The sequence below is a fragment of the Brachionichthys hirsutus genome, chromosome 22 (assembly GCF_040956055.1).
Source record: "Brachionichthys hirsutus isolate HB-005 chromosome 22, CSIRO-AGI_Bhir_v1, whole genome shotgun sequence".
In the NCBI taxonomy this organism is placed as follows: domain Eukaryota; kingdom Metazoa; phylum Chordata; class Actinopteri; order Lophiiformes; family Brachionichthyidae; genus Brachionichthys; species Brachionichthys hirsutus.
In genome coordinates this window covers 445684-457886 of record NC_090918.1, presented here as the reverse complement: position 1 = coordinate 457886, position 12203 = coordinate 445684, and the positions used below count along the sequence as shown (strand labels likewise).

The following is a 12203-nucleotide window of genomic DNA, read 5'->3' as shown; positions in this document are numbered from 1 at the left end:
AGACCAAGACAGCCACATACGTTTGTCCATATATGAACTATAAACCATCACTGGATGAATGAAGAAGTCAGAAATCAGGCATTCATTCCTGCATATATGACTCGCAGAAGGGCTGAATTTCTGACTGTGTGTAGCCGTGGCCGCCTGCATATATGCTTAGCCATGTACAATCCACTCATCCATTGCACTTCAGAGATCAGCTGATTGCAACCATTGCCATTAAGGTTTATTGTGATGCGCCCCCGCTCGCTCCTCTCTTGACTGCACGCGTTGCACGATGCCTGATAAGGGCTGAATGATTGCAGTCAGTGAACCGTTGTTGAAGGGCTCAAGGATTAATCGTCATTTTCTTTTCCGAGCGTCAAACCACTGGCTCTCTACATTTGTTGTAGATCTGCTGCCTAATGTTCCCTGTAGCATAGCTCATACGTGGCCAGTCATTGCACTTGACATAAACGGTGCCCTACCAAAACAAGCAGCAAATCTGTAGTTTAGGCGGGGTGGGGGGGGGGAGGGCAGGATGACGTCACTGTGACAGATGCAGGCTGCAAGCAGGAATGCATCATGATCCAAATATCCAGAGTATCATTTCAATCTGGCAAATATGTCTCCTCTTAGCCTAAGTGCATTTGGAAAGCACTTATCTCACTTATAACCTCACTTTGCTTTAAATCTGATGACATGGACTATGCCCAAAGTAAGCATTTAAAAATGCTAATTTGATGAACTTAATTTTCCTCATATCTTTTTGGCAAAGCATTTCAGGCAGAATTCTTTCATGTGCTGTTTTTGATTGAAACCCTTTCGGAGGCTAATCGTATACAGCCCATATGCGCTGGTGAATCCGAGCCACCGACGGTCCCACCCAGCTTGCATGCAGATGCAAAACCGGTGGCAAGTGGTGGGCTGGAAGGAAGGATGGCGAGGGTGCAGGGCTTAGAGAGCCCACGGAAAGAGGGCACAGGGAGATTACAGGCTTTCATCCATATGGGGCTGCAATACAGTTCTGCTTTTTTTAATAGGTGGGATTACTCTGCAGTGCTTTTAAAGCTTGTAAGCAGTGCGCAAATTGATTTCTCCCACAGAAGGAGATGCAAGAGGCCACGTAAACAGAACAAACTGAGACGGCTGCATCCATGTTTGTTTTAAATTAACGCTCATTGCATTTGTTGGTGTTTAAGTTGTCGGCAGGAATCCCTATATCAATATCTAAAACAATTTAATAAACACGATCCTCAATTGGATATTTACCTTTCTTGGAAAAGGACATTTAATAGCCCACCCTAAAACCACGCTGAAAAACAGCAAGTCTTTTTTATGTTGGCCTATTTTTGGACCCGATAATAGATTCATGGGGTCTATAAAACATCTTACATTCGATTTCTCCTAAGAAATTACTGAAAGTCATGACTCTATGACCTGAGGAGAGCAGAATAAATTTGCTAGATGAACACACATGTCCAAATGAGGATGGATCAATTTGTACTTATAGAAAGATAGGTATTGTCGAGTAATGCATTTTGACATCCATTGGCTGTAATCCCTGAGCAGCATTAACTTTGATCTACTACCATGTCGCACAGGATGAAAAAGATGAAACCACATAAAACAAATGCATTGATGTAATAGTGTGTTTGATGTGGCCGCCTGCTTTCACACAGCTGCCCACCCAGCTCCATCAAACAGCGGCTGCACATAAAGAGGAGATCACCATGTAAACATTTTAGAGGCATGCAGGATACATCTTTAAAGGGCAAGATGACAGAAAAATTATATACGGGAAGTAGCTTCACGAGCATAGCCTCTCTCATTTCTCCAGCGCCGCGCTGCGCTTCAGGGATTTGATGCAAATTTAATCCAATGTTGGGATTAAATGTCTCTCTTTAGGCTGTAATATTGATTTTCACATATCATGCTTTCAGATGTGGCATTTTTTAACCTTGAGAACAAGTTTTTGTTCTAACTATTAGGCTGCTGATGCCCCCTTCAGGGAAACAGCATCCTTTCACGTTGTCGACTGGAAATAAGACACAACGGGTTAAAACGCAGGTTTCACTTTCAGCAAATGTTGGGAATCCTGGATTACGGATCACTTTGAGTATTTTGTTAAGATTGCAGTCAATGGAGTTTCAAAATTTGTTCCTGAATATCTCGGTTGTTTATTGACCAATGTTTATGGAATTTGACAGAATCGTGTAGGGCAGGGATCTCTATCTTACCACCAAATCTTGTTTCTGTCAAACTCTTTTTAATCTCCATCTCCTGCTTTGATTGGCACCAAATGAGGGAATAACCGAAGGAAAACTGCTTTGACCCAGACTTACATCAGCAATGTACTTTATGAAATTATATTATCTCCAGTGATTTGTGTTCCCTTGGCAATTCGTAAAGCAATTGCTGTATTTATCCGCGTGATGGAAAATGTCGACTGAAATCATTCACAGGTCCCTCTGACAAAAGTAACTTGATTAAAAATCAATTTTTAGACGCTCTGTGAGAAGAAGAAAATCCACCACTCTGGAATCAATCATTTGCAGATAAACTCTGGAAATTTGGCTTCAACTGTTTTTAAAGAGCAGCTGAGTCAATTCAGCTTCCAAAGATCCAGACTCATCACATCCAATCAGAGGAGAGGGTGAGATAGAGCAGCCGTAATGAGCTATCTTTGGCCTCGTCTGATTGGCCTTTTCAAGCAGCTATTAGTTAATGATGGCTCTGTGCTCGTCTCATGCCAGAGAGTGCAACAATGATTCTGCCAATAGTGTCTCCATTGTAATGGCATCATCAGTGTGTGTGTGTGTGTGTGTGTGGAGGGGTAAATTAGTGCCTGAGAGAGATGGGAGGCATCACTCACAGTTTGATTACAACTACAATTGAAATGAACCGAAATATAAATAAATGGCAAGTAAATCCAATCAAGTCAAGACATACATGATTTAAGAATATGGGAAATTAGTTTGTGGCAAAAATGTGTAAATTAGGATGTTCTAAAGCAGACGTTAATTTATCCATGAAAATCACCATAGAAGATCCAGCTTGGTTTTGTCTGCTTTCCTTTTAGAACTTGAACTTAACCAGGGGAACCAGTAGCCATACATCACATCCAGGAGGCTCAGCAGGAATCACATATCGTTTTCTTAATTTAAGACAAATATTTCCCTCATGGCAGGATCTGGTAGGACTCATGAGGATACCATTGTGTCATTTTTGTCCAGTCACTCGCTACGCTAACAAATTATGAGCAAATTATTATGCAAAAATAAAAAATAAAAGGAATGGAATAGTTTCTCTTTTTTTCCTTCCATGCTTTGGAGAGGTAACAATGAGTGTTATTGGTTCACTTATGGAATACTAACACTTTTTTTTATTTTAAAGTGAGAAATAACAAATTATTCCTATAGTTTGCTTCTTAAAGCATGTTCTATCTGCTGCCAGGGTTCCTGCAATGATCTTTGAGGACCCCAATAAATAAACTCCCCTCAATGGCAAACCAAGGAGACAGACAGCAGCCTGACAGAGCTGGACCACGCAGCTCAGAAATATTCTCAGGAAAAAAGCCCATCAGGGAATCCCCTAGATATTTGTATTCCGAACAGAAGATCGGATATTTACACCGGGAGGATTCTGAACATTTAATGCAGTGTCTGGTAAACAAAGAATTGTGATGAAGAGGAGGAGCTTCAAGAAAGACGTGTTCTTTAAACATTGATTCTGAGAACTGTCTTGGGCGTGGACATTTTGATTTAGAGCTGTGCAGACTAAAGTTGTAACACTTTCTTCATTTGCTCATTATATTTTAATGATCTTTTATTGACACTGTTGTCCGGTGTGTTCTTCGTTACGCAAAAAACCTGTCCCTCGTCATCAAAGCTCCTCCTGCATGAAGGACACGCGGCCAGAACGCATTCCTTTGGAGGCTCCTCTCTTCCTTATCGTTGAATCAGATGACGTGGACTGAGGCGGAATAAAACCAGCAACCCCCACTCTTACAGGGAAGGGGGGGAAAGTGCGGAAGAAAGAGAAGCGCGTAAAAGTTTTAAAGTCTAAACAACAATGCGCGTCCGATTTAAACACATCCGGCGTCTTTTGAGTCGCTCCGGGTCTCCCCAGCGCAAAGTGACCACTGGGAGGAAGCTGTGGACGGTTTCAGCTGCACAACAACGACTTCCACAAAGAGCCGCAGGAACTCGGGCATCCGCAAGCGCCGACAAGAATGTCGACGCGCAGCGCTGCAGGAGCTACGCGTCCGACGCGGCGTACGGCCGAGCCTTCGCCAGGGCGAGGGACAAGCCCGAGACATTCTGGGGTGAGGCGGGAGAAGACATACACTGGTTCGAACCGTGGAAGCAAACTCTGCACGTTCAGGATCCAGTATTCCCAAACTGGTAGGTCTTACGTTTGGAAACAGTCGTGCGTAAAAATGCTCACGTGTTGGTGGAGCGTTGTAATCTCGGCCGTAACACACAGGGGTCCTTGATGCATTGAAAACCATGCATTCAAACCATTGGAAATCATCAGAGGTTTGGGGATGAAATGCGACTGTACAAGCTTTAAAATACCAAACGGCATTCGGAGGAGCAAAAGCAGCTCCGCGTCACGAGTCGTGTCGTCACAACTAGTCCCATGATGGTTCGAATCCTGCTCCAGTAGTAGTTCTATTGTGCACGCGTCACCCGTGCACCCTTTCATGGCAATAAAAAAAGTTATGGAAAATATCAAAATCAGCATCTTTCTCGATACACAAAGAAACTTTCTTTCTGTCAAGTTTAGTTACATTCCATCAGGTGGATTACGACTCACGATTGAAATGATGGCAAAAAAAACCCCTCATCACCACCCCTTCATCCACATTCACTCCAAATGTTATGGCCTCCTCTTCTTCGTTTTCCCTGCGGAGTTTCATTCAGATCCACCGTGCCGTGCCAGTTCGTGTCTAATACGGAGAGAAACCCGGATGGAAACGTTTTCTCCTCGGTGGAGGTGACCCTGAAATGCAAATGCAAAAAAGAAAATTGCACTTGAAGGTACAAAGTGCAGCTTCTGCACGCCTTCCTGAGGCGCTTTGGAGAGCAAACATCAAAACGCACCGCACGCGTTCAGCTAAGAGTGACGAGCGTCAGGTTTTGTTTGTTTGTATATTTATACAACAGATGTGTGACTTTTGCTGCCATCTAACTCCTCAGTAGGACCCAGAGCCCCTTGAATCTGATAACACGAAGGGCGCAGTCGCTGCTTCTCTGTCGCCTTCACAGCAGCAGCTCCTAGACGCCATCTGCTCGCCAGAGTTGAACCTGCCACCGGTACATTGATCAACTCCTCTCAGGGGGTTATTATTCGGTTCGTTTGCTTGCACAATATCTTTAAGAGGTCCTGCATTGAGATTCCTCAGTGGGGAAAATAAAGACCCTTTTATTGTGGAGGATTATAGATTTTGAGGCAGATCCAGGGATTTTTTTTTTTGGAGAAAATTTGACCACAAACATTTTTACTGGAGCTGATTGAATAAATGTGTTGTTCCTTATGAGCCAAAACGCTAAACGCTAACGCACGTGGGGTTGACTGTGTTTGTCTCACTCAGGTTTGTTGGTGGGAAAACGAACATGTGTTACAACGCCGTGGACCGACATGTGGAAAGTGGCCGTGGAGAGCAGCCTGCCGTCATTTACGACAGCCCGGTGACTGGAACGAAACGTCTCATCACATTCAGGGAACTTCAGCACCAGGCGAGTGTTAACGTTACAGGATGAAACCACAGATCTCAACAGAAAAACAATCCGGATTAGTCACTTGATTATTGCTGGATTTGGACTGCGAAGATTACACATTTCTTCACATATACCGGTGCTAGACTAGAAAATTTTTTTTTTTACTGTCACAGGTTTATGACAAATTATCTAAAAATGAATCTATTTACGTTTTGGTCAAATTGCACTTCGTGCCATTACGTCCTCTGTATCGCGTTCCAGGTGTCCAGGTTAGCAGGAGTCTTGGTAAAGAATGGTGTGAGGAAAGGCGATCTGGTTGTCATCTACATGCCCATGGTGCCTCAGGCCATGTTCGCCATGTTGGCCTGCGCCCGGATCGGCGCCCCGCACAGCCTCATCTTCGGCGGCTTCGCCTCCAAAGAGCTGTCTGTCCGCATCGACCACGCCAAGGTTAGAAAGTCTTTACTTTAGTAAAAAAAAAACTACAACTGTAGTTGTTGATTAGTTGTAATTAATCTAGTTGTTAATTAATTGCAATATTAATTTGATGCCACTCTTCAGCGCCTTTGCCTCTCATTACAGGCTGATTTGGTGACTTCTTGTTCATTTTATTCACTTACATGGCAGGTGGTATAACAATAAAAAACAATTTTCATGAGCCGAAGGTGCCTGAAGTGTCTTTTGTTTTTGCTAAGCCGACAATGAATCAGTCACAGAGTGGCTAGTATTTTCTTTTCACAACTGTACGGTGAAAGAATGATGCTGACTGCACTCTTCTCTACACTGAGATTATCCAACTGACCAACAGTGAATTTATTTTGGACAGGGAAGTCCTTTTAATAAGGCGTCCTCTGTAGAGTGACGTGTTTATGCATGCATACTCTACGCATGCAGACATTCATTAATTATTGAATTTGCTAAAGCATTTTAAACCACACATTTAAGTAGAAATAATTTAATTACTTTGGTGAAGCGTGAATGCAGAGAACGTTTTCATGGGAACGGATCGCAATTTGAAATCACGCAAGTGAACAACCCTCGCTGTGGACGTGGCAACCCCCCCACGAGCCACTGAGCTCTTCCCATGTAGCGTCCAGCTGGACCAATCTTAGTAAAGCAATCTTAATTTAACATGACACTGCAGCAGCAGCTCATGCAACAGGATTACCAATAATACCACGTCTATAGATGCAGGAAAACAAGCATGATGGGCACTAGGCTTTAATTCTAATAAAGCTATAAGAATGATATTGTCATGTCTAATCTGCGTATTTAAACATAATCCCAATTTCTTTGCCTCTCAGCCCAAATTGATGGTGACGGCTTCATTTGGTATCGAGCCGGGCGGGAGGGTGGAGTACATCCCTCTGGTGGAGAAGGCCCTGGAGCTGAGCTCTCACAGGCCCTCTAAGGTTCTCATCTACAACCGACCTCACATGGTAAGAAACCAACGGCATCACTGCACGGCTCATTTCCATCAGGAAGCATTTAACTACCGGTAATCAATGCATCAGGCTTTAGTTTATGAACTAGAATCTTATCAAATATCTGCCATTGAAGATATCGCATTAGGAATCCTGCAATCTGAATCAAAGCATGTGCAACTGCTCGAAGTAGATAAGAGCGAGTAGAAAGGTGTGAAGGATGTTCGCCACACAGTCACGAGGCAGTTTGAGAAATATTGATATGGTGGGAGAGATTTGTGTCCAGCAAAAGAGATCCCATTCTTAAAATTGATTCCACCGCCCTGCCAACGTGTATCCGGATGATTTGTTTGATCTGGTTTGGATACTAGGCGACTTTCATCCGACCAGTCAGCTGGTCGGATGATTTAAGAGAGGAAATATACGCAGCGAATACGAATACGAATGCGGCTCCTCAAATATGGCCTCGGCTTGTCTGTGTTGCAGGATAAAGTGTCGATGAATCCGGAGCTGAGTCTCGACTGGGAGGAAGAGATGGCCTCAGCTCAACCCCACGACTGTGTTCCTGTGCCCTCGAACCATCCTCTATATGTTCTCTATACGTCTGGGACCACAGGAACACCAAAGGTACCGGCATGACCGGGGGGGGGTCTGATTTCTGATTCACAGAGTCGTAGAAGTTATGCAAACCAGAGGTCTCACCAACATGAATCCGCTGTTCTCTGTGAGCCATCTCTACTCTTTGATTCTGCAAGGCAATCCAGGCCCAGTCAACGCAACGCCGTCGCCGCCGTGGCATAAATAAGACGGAACGCTTGCACTGCGGGAGCCGGAGCTCGTGCAAAAAGAACTGTCTGCAGGCGGTTTGAAAACGGAAAAAATTCAGCTCCTTCCAAATTATTTAAAATTAGATCTCAACCTGCTCGCTGGTGCTTCAGTTTAATAGCGCTGTTATTCCAAATGCTTTTTTTTCTGCGACTTTCTCCTGTTTGAGGACCATAACCGTGTAATCGCTGACACAGCACTTAACTCAAGAATAACGCCATTAGATAATTTGAAGCAGAATTGATACCCTCCCGTGCTTCTGCGCTCAGCACAATGGCCGTCCCCAGTGTGATGTTTTCCTTATCTTGTCTGTCTGCCCCCCCAGGGTGTAGTGCGAGACACAGCAGGCTATGCTGTGATGCTGAAATGGACCATGTCAAATATTTATGGACTCAGGCCCGGAGATGTAAGGCATCATTTTCTCCCTTTACAGTTGCACTCAAGAACAAAGAGCATGCAGTCAACACAGATAGACTTGTTCTGCACTGGTGCTACACTATTTTAGCGTTTCTCCAGCTTGATCATTTATTTAACACCTGTTTAATTTGCACATGTGGTTCAAGTATCACGTGCTTAGTATTTGTGGCTGTTATCTAGACGTTGCACATGCATTTCCTGTATTTCTGTTGCAGGTTTGGTGGGCTGCGTCAGACCTGGGCTGGGTGGTGGGTCATTCGTATATCTGCTACGCTCCCCTGCTCCATGGTAACAGCACAGTTCTCTACGAGGTACGTACCAGTCAGTCCAGTTTAATATGTGAAACTAACTGCAGCCACATGACAGACATTACCGAGTGCAATCAAAGTGGCCCAACGTAGCCTTGTCCGGCGTTAAAGGTCAGTTTGGCCTCTGTTGGCTCTGCAAACAATTCCACCCATATTCATTTAATGAAGGCCGTTTATGGTGATTCAATTCCAAGATGTCTGGTCACCCTGTTGACTCTCGACTCCGCTGGCTGCAGCGCTTTCTTTTGTAGCCTTTCACCTCATTTCACTATCCGGTGTTAATTCAAGTACAAGATGACAATTCGACAAAATGTTTTTGAGCACAACTCTTAACGCTGCACTTGAAAGGCCATCTTTTTTTTTTTTGTGCTAGAATGTGCGTTTTTAATGGCCTCTTGATGACAATGGTTCAAATGATCACATGTGATTTGCCTCTGACAGTCTGCAACCCACTGGCTGGGCGCTGATCATGTGGAGGCTCATTAGCATCCAACACTATCTCTAGGCCAGTTCTGTGTGCCTGATCCTTGTGCGTCGTACAGTGTTTGTCTTGCGCTGAGGGATGCTCATCGCGTCTGATTCACTTTCACCTGCTGGAAGCGGAACGCCTGACGCCAAGCAACTTAATTTGTCTTCACTCAATATTTTTAATCCCTGTTGCTTTTATTCTAGCAGCTTCAGGCGAAATCCCGCCAAACATTCCCCCCCATCTCTCTGCCCAATACGGAGATGCAAATATTTATCCAGAGCCAAAATGACAGCAAGAGCTCGACGACTACTGTTCAATATTCTCAGTCATCTGCGCTTGTATTCTCACTGGAGAGACGGGCTGGTTGAAAACCAGAAACGTTATGGAAATTGTTTGAAACACTCGCCTACGGGCATCTTTGGTTCTCGGTCCATCTGTCTGTCCTCTCCTGCTCTATGACAAAATCATGGTTTAAAAGTTGAAGTGACTTCCTGCTCACACATGAACCTGTTTATCTGCTGTCTGTCCTGTGATTGGCCGCACTGTTTGCTTGCAGGGTAAGCCTGTGGGGACCCCAGACCCTGGGGCCTTCTTCCGTGTAATGTCAGAAAATGGCGTCTCCTCCATGTTCACGGCACCCACCGCCATCCGCGCCATTCGCCAGCAAGACCCCCACGCCGAATGCGGGAAAAAGTACCCTCTGTCCAGGTAGATGCTTCGCAAAGCGGGAACTATCCTAAAATCATGACTAAGTCTGTCACATTTGGAAGCGTGTGAGGAGGGCTAACTGAAGTTTTTAGGATACGTTTTAATCACTCAGATTAAAAGTTTCAAGTGCAACGAGGTGCATCATTTAAACACGTAGATAAGATAAGAGGGACGTGTTGAGGCGCCTCCTGGTTGACGCTCGTCTGCACAGCTGGCCCAGGCTGTTGTTGGGTTGATGCCGATCCCCTTTCCTCCCTACATCGCTCGTGAGTTCGTACCCTGAGCTCCTCACTAAGGCGATAATGAAGATGGATGGCAAACAACAACGGCTGGCGCTCGGCACCCACCTGCATTAAATTATACGTCGTGAACCTATCGCCCATGCTGCTGTGCCCCCCCTTATTCGGGACATCTGCAGCTCGCTGCTGCTGAAAACCATCCCCTTTCAAATAGAAGTTGAGCCCAGAGAGTTTGCATGATTACCGAGATTATTACAGTTGTTGATTATTTGTTGCGGTGCGACGGGACCTCAACTCGTGTTGCGGTGTTGATTCAGTGCTTTCATTCTGCCCAGCGGTTTGAAAATACCTCTAAGCACACAATCATAAAGCAATTCTGAGCGTGGCTGACCTCTGGCCTCGGTGAATCATTCAGTGGCTCCTGTGTGCTGATTTTGGCAATCTTCGGTTGTTTGCCGCACGGAATGCATTCTGACTTTTTAAATGCTCGGCTCCCAGATAGGATATTTATCTGACGATATTTATACCTCAACTATTCGTGTCGTTTATCATCCCAGCTTCGACCCCGTAACAATAATTTAGCTATAATTAAAGCAACGCGCTGCTTCCGTGTACGCTTCTCTTGCTCGTAATGTGTATTTTCCCCTTGAGGGAGGTGAGAGATTACTTCAGCGCTGGGGAAAACAAGTCACGCTGAAACAGGCGGCAATATAAAAGGATGCAAACACGGATGCATTTTTATTATTTTTTTTACTGCAGGGCATTTTGATATCTGCCTTTGTGATTTACTTTCTATTCCACTGTTGCAACAGGAGGCTTTGTGCCAATAAAACATGGCAGTTTGATGTTTTAATATTCACATGGAATCCAAATGAATGATTTACTGAATGTAGCCGGGCAGTTAATGACGATTTATGTGTCAGTTCTCGTCTCTTGTATTGAATTTGCCGTATGAATTAAAGAGAAGCAGGGATTCTGCAGGCCAGGCTCACTCGCCTTTTCATCCCAACGACCCCTAAATTGATGCAAATTAAACCAGATGGCAAGATTTTCCTAATGTAATAAGATTTTGATTAGTTTTATGAAAGAAAACATATGAAAGCCATGCTACTTATGGATCTGATTATACTAAAAATGAGTTATTCTCCATTCTGCTGGAGCCCACATGAAGTATTCATCAAATCCTGGGGTTTGAGACAATAGTGGCAAAGAGATCCGATTCCTATGGATCTGTGGATTCATGAATTTAGCCATGTCTTCTAAAGTGTCGAATGACTGATGTGTCATTGTTGATAGTGATGGTTCTAATTAAAAGAACAATGACTGAAATAATACAAATCTTTTCGGGAAAACTCTGTTATCTTAATTCAATGCACATAATTTCATGCTGGAGAGACCTTGAACAATAAATTGATATTGCTCAAATGCTGCAGCTTATTACCGCTGTCTGACATTCACTCCCTCCACTGGCCGCTCAGCTATAATTGCCCCGGACCCCGATGTGCTTGAGCCGTATTGCTTGTCATGGACGTGAGAACGTCTTCGGGAGGAGAGTGGCTGCAGGGACATTTAAAGATACGGTGGCAGTGGTGCTCTGCATAAACGCACCATGTCAAACAGGGCAGACACTGTCAGAAGTGTTTTCTGCAAAAATGATAGGGAACTAACTCCGAGGTACGAGAGCCTCCCTCATAACGAATGCATGACCAGCAGCATGAATCCAGTCCATGATATAACCGATGCTGTTAGATGCAGCAGTGATGGTTTTGCATCTTTTTTTTTTATTACTGTCATGTTCTCTTTTATGCTCGTCTAATTCCCAAAATACATTCCCCTTGTGAAGACATACATATTACATTACCGCACAGTTGCAGTTCTTTACACTGAAATACTCAAGTTCTGTTTATATACTTCTACCCATGGAAATACTCTTGATACCAATATCGTTATTGATTCTGCAGAAAGGTCCAATCTTTGTTTCGTTTTTTTCCTATTTCTGTCTGAAAATATTATAGAAACGATAGAATAAAGATGAAAAAGCTCTGCTGCTAAATGAACTGATTTTCATCTCTAATATTATGAAGGCATATCTGCCCTCAGTCAAGAAT

At 44.1% G+C, this 12203-nt stretch overlaps 1 protein-coding gene across 1 annotated transcript; it reads left to right on the top strand.

The window, feature by feature from the left end:
* Positions 1-4053: 4053 nt before the first annotated feature.
* Positions 4054-9860, top strand: acss3 (acyl-CoA synthetase short chain family member 3). The gene is made up of 8 exons (XM_068755462.1): positions 4054-4385; positions 5579-5723; positions 5967-6155; positions 7010-7144; positions 7616-7756; positions 8280-8360; positions 8587-8682; positions 9705-9860. Exons 1-8 carry the CDS (start codon positions 4054-4056, stop codon positions 9858-9860), a joined length of 1275 nt encoding a protein of 424 aa, XP_068611563.1.
* The last annotated feature ends 2343 nt before the right edge of the window (positions 9861-12203 follow it).

Bases quoted from the DNA above. Each gene is read 5' to 3' on its own strand.
- acss3 (XM_068755462.1), top strand. From the start codon at position 4,054: ATGCGCGTCCGATTTAAACACATCCGGCGTCTTTTGAGTCGCTCCGGG. The intron at 7,757-8,279 runs GTACCGGCATGA...CTGCCCCCCCAG, and splicing joins GGACCACAGGAACACCAAAG to GGTGTAGTGCGAGACACAGC. The intron at 8,683-9,704 runs GTACGTACCAGT...GTTTGCTTGCAG, and splicing joins ACAGCACAGTTCTCTACGAG to GGTAAGCCTGTGGGGACCCC.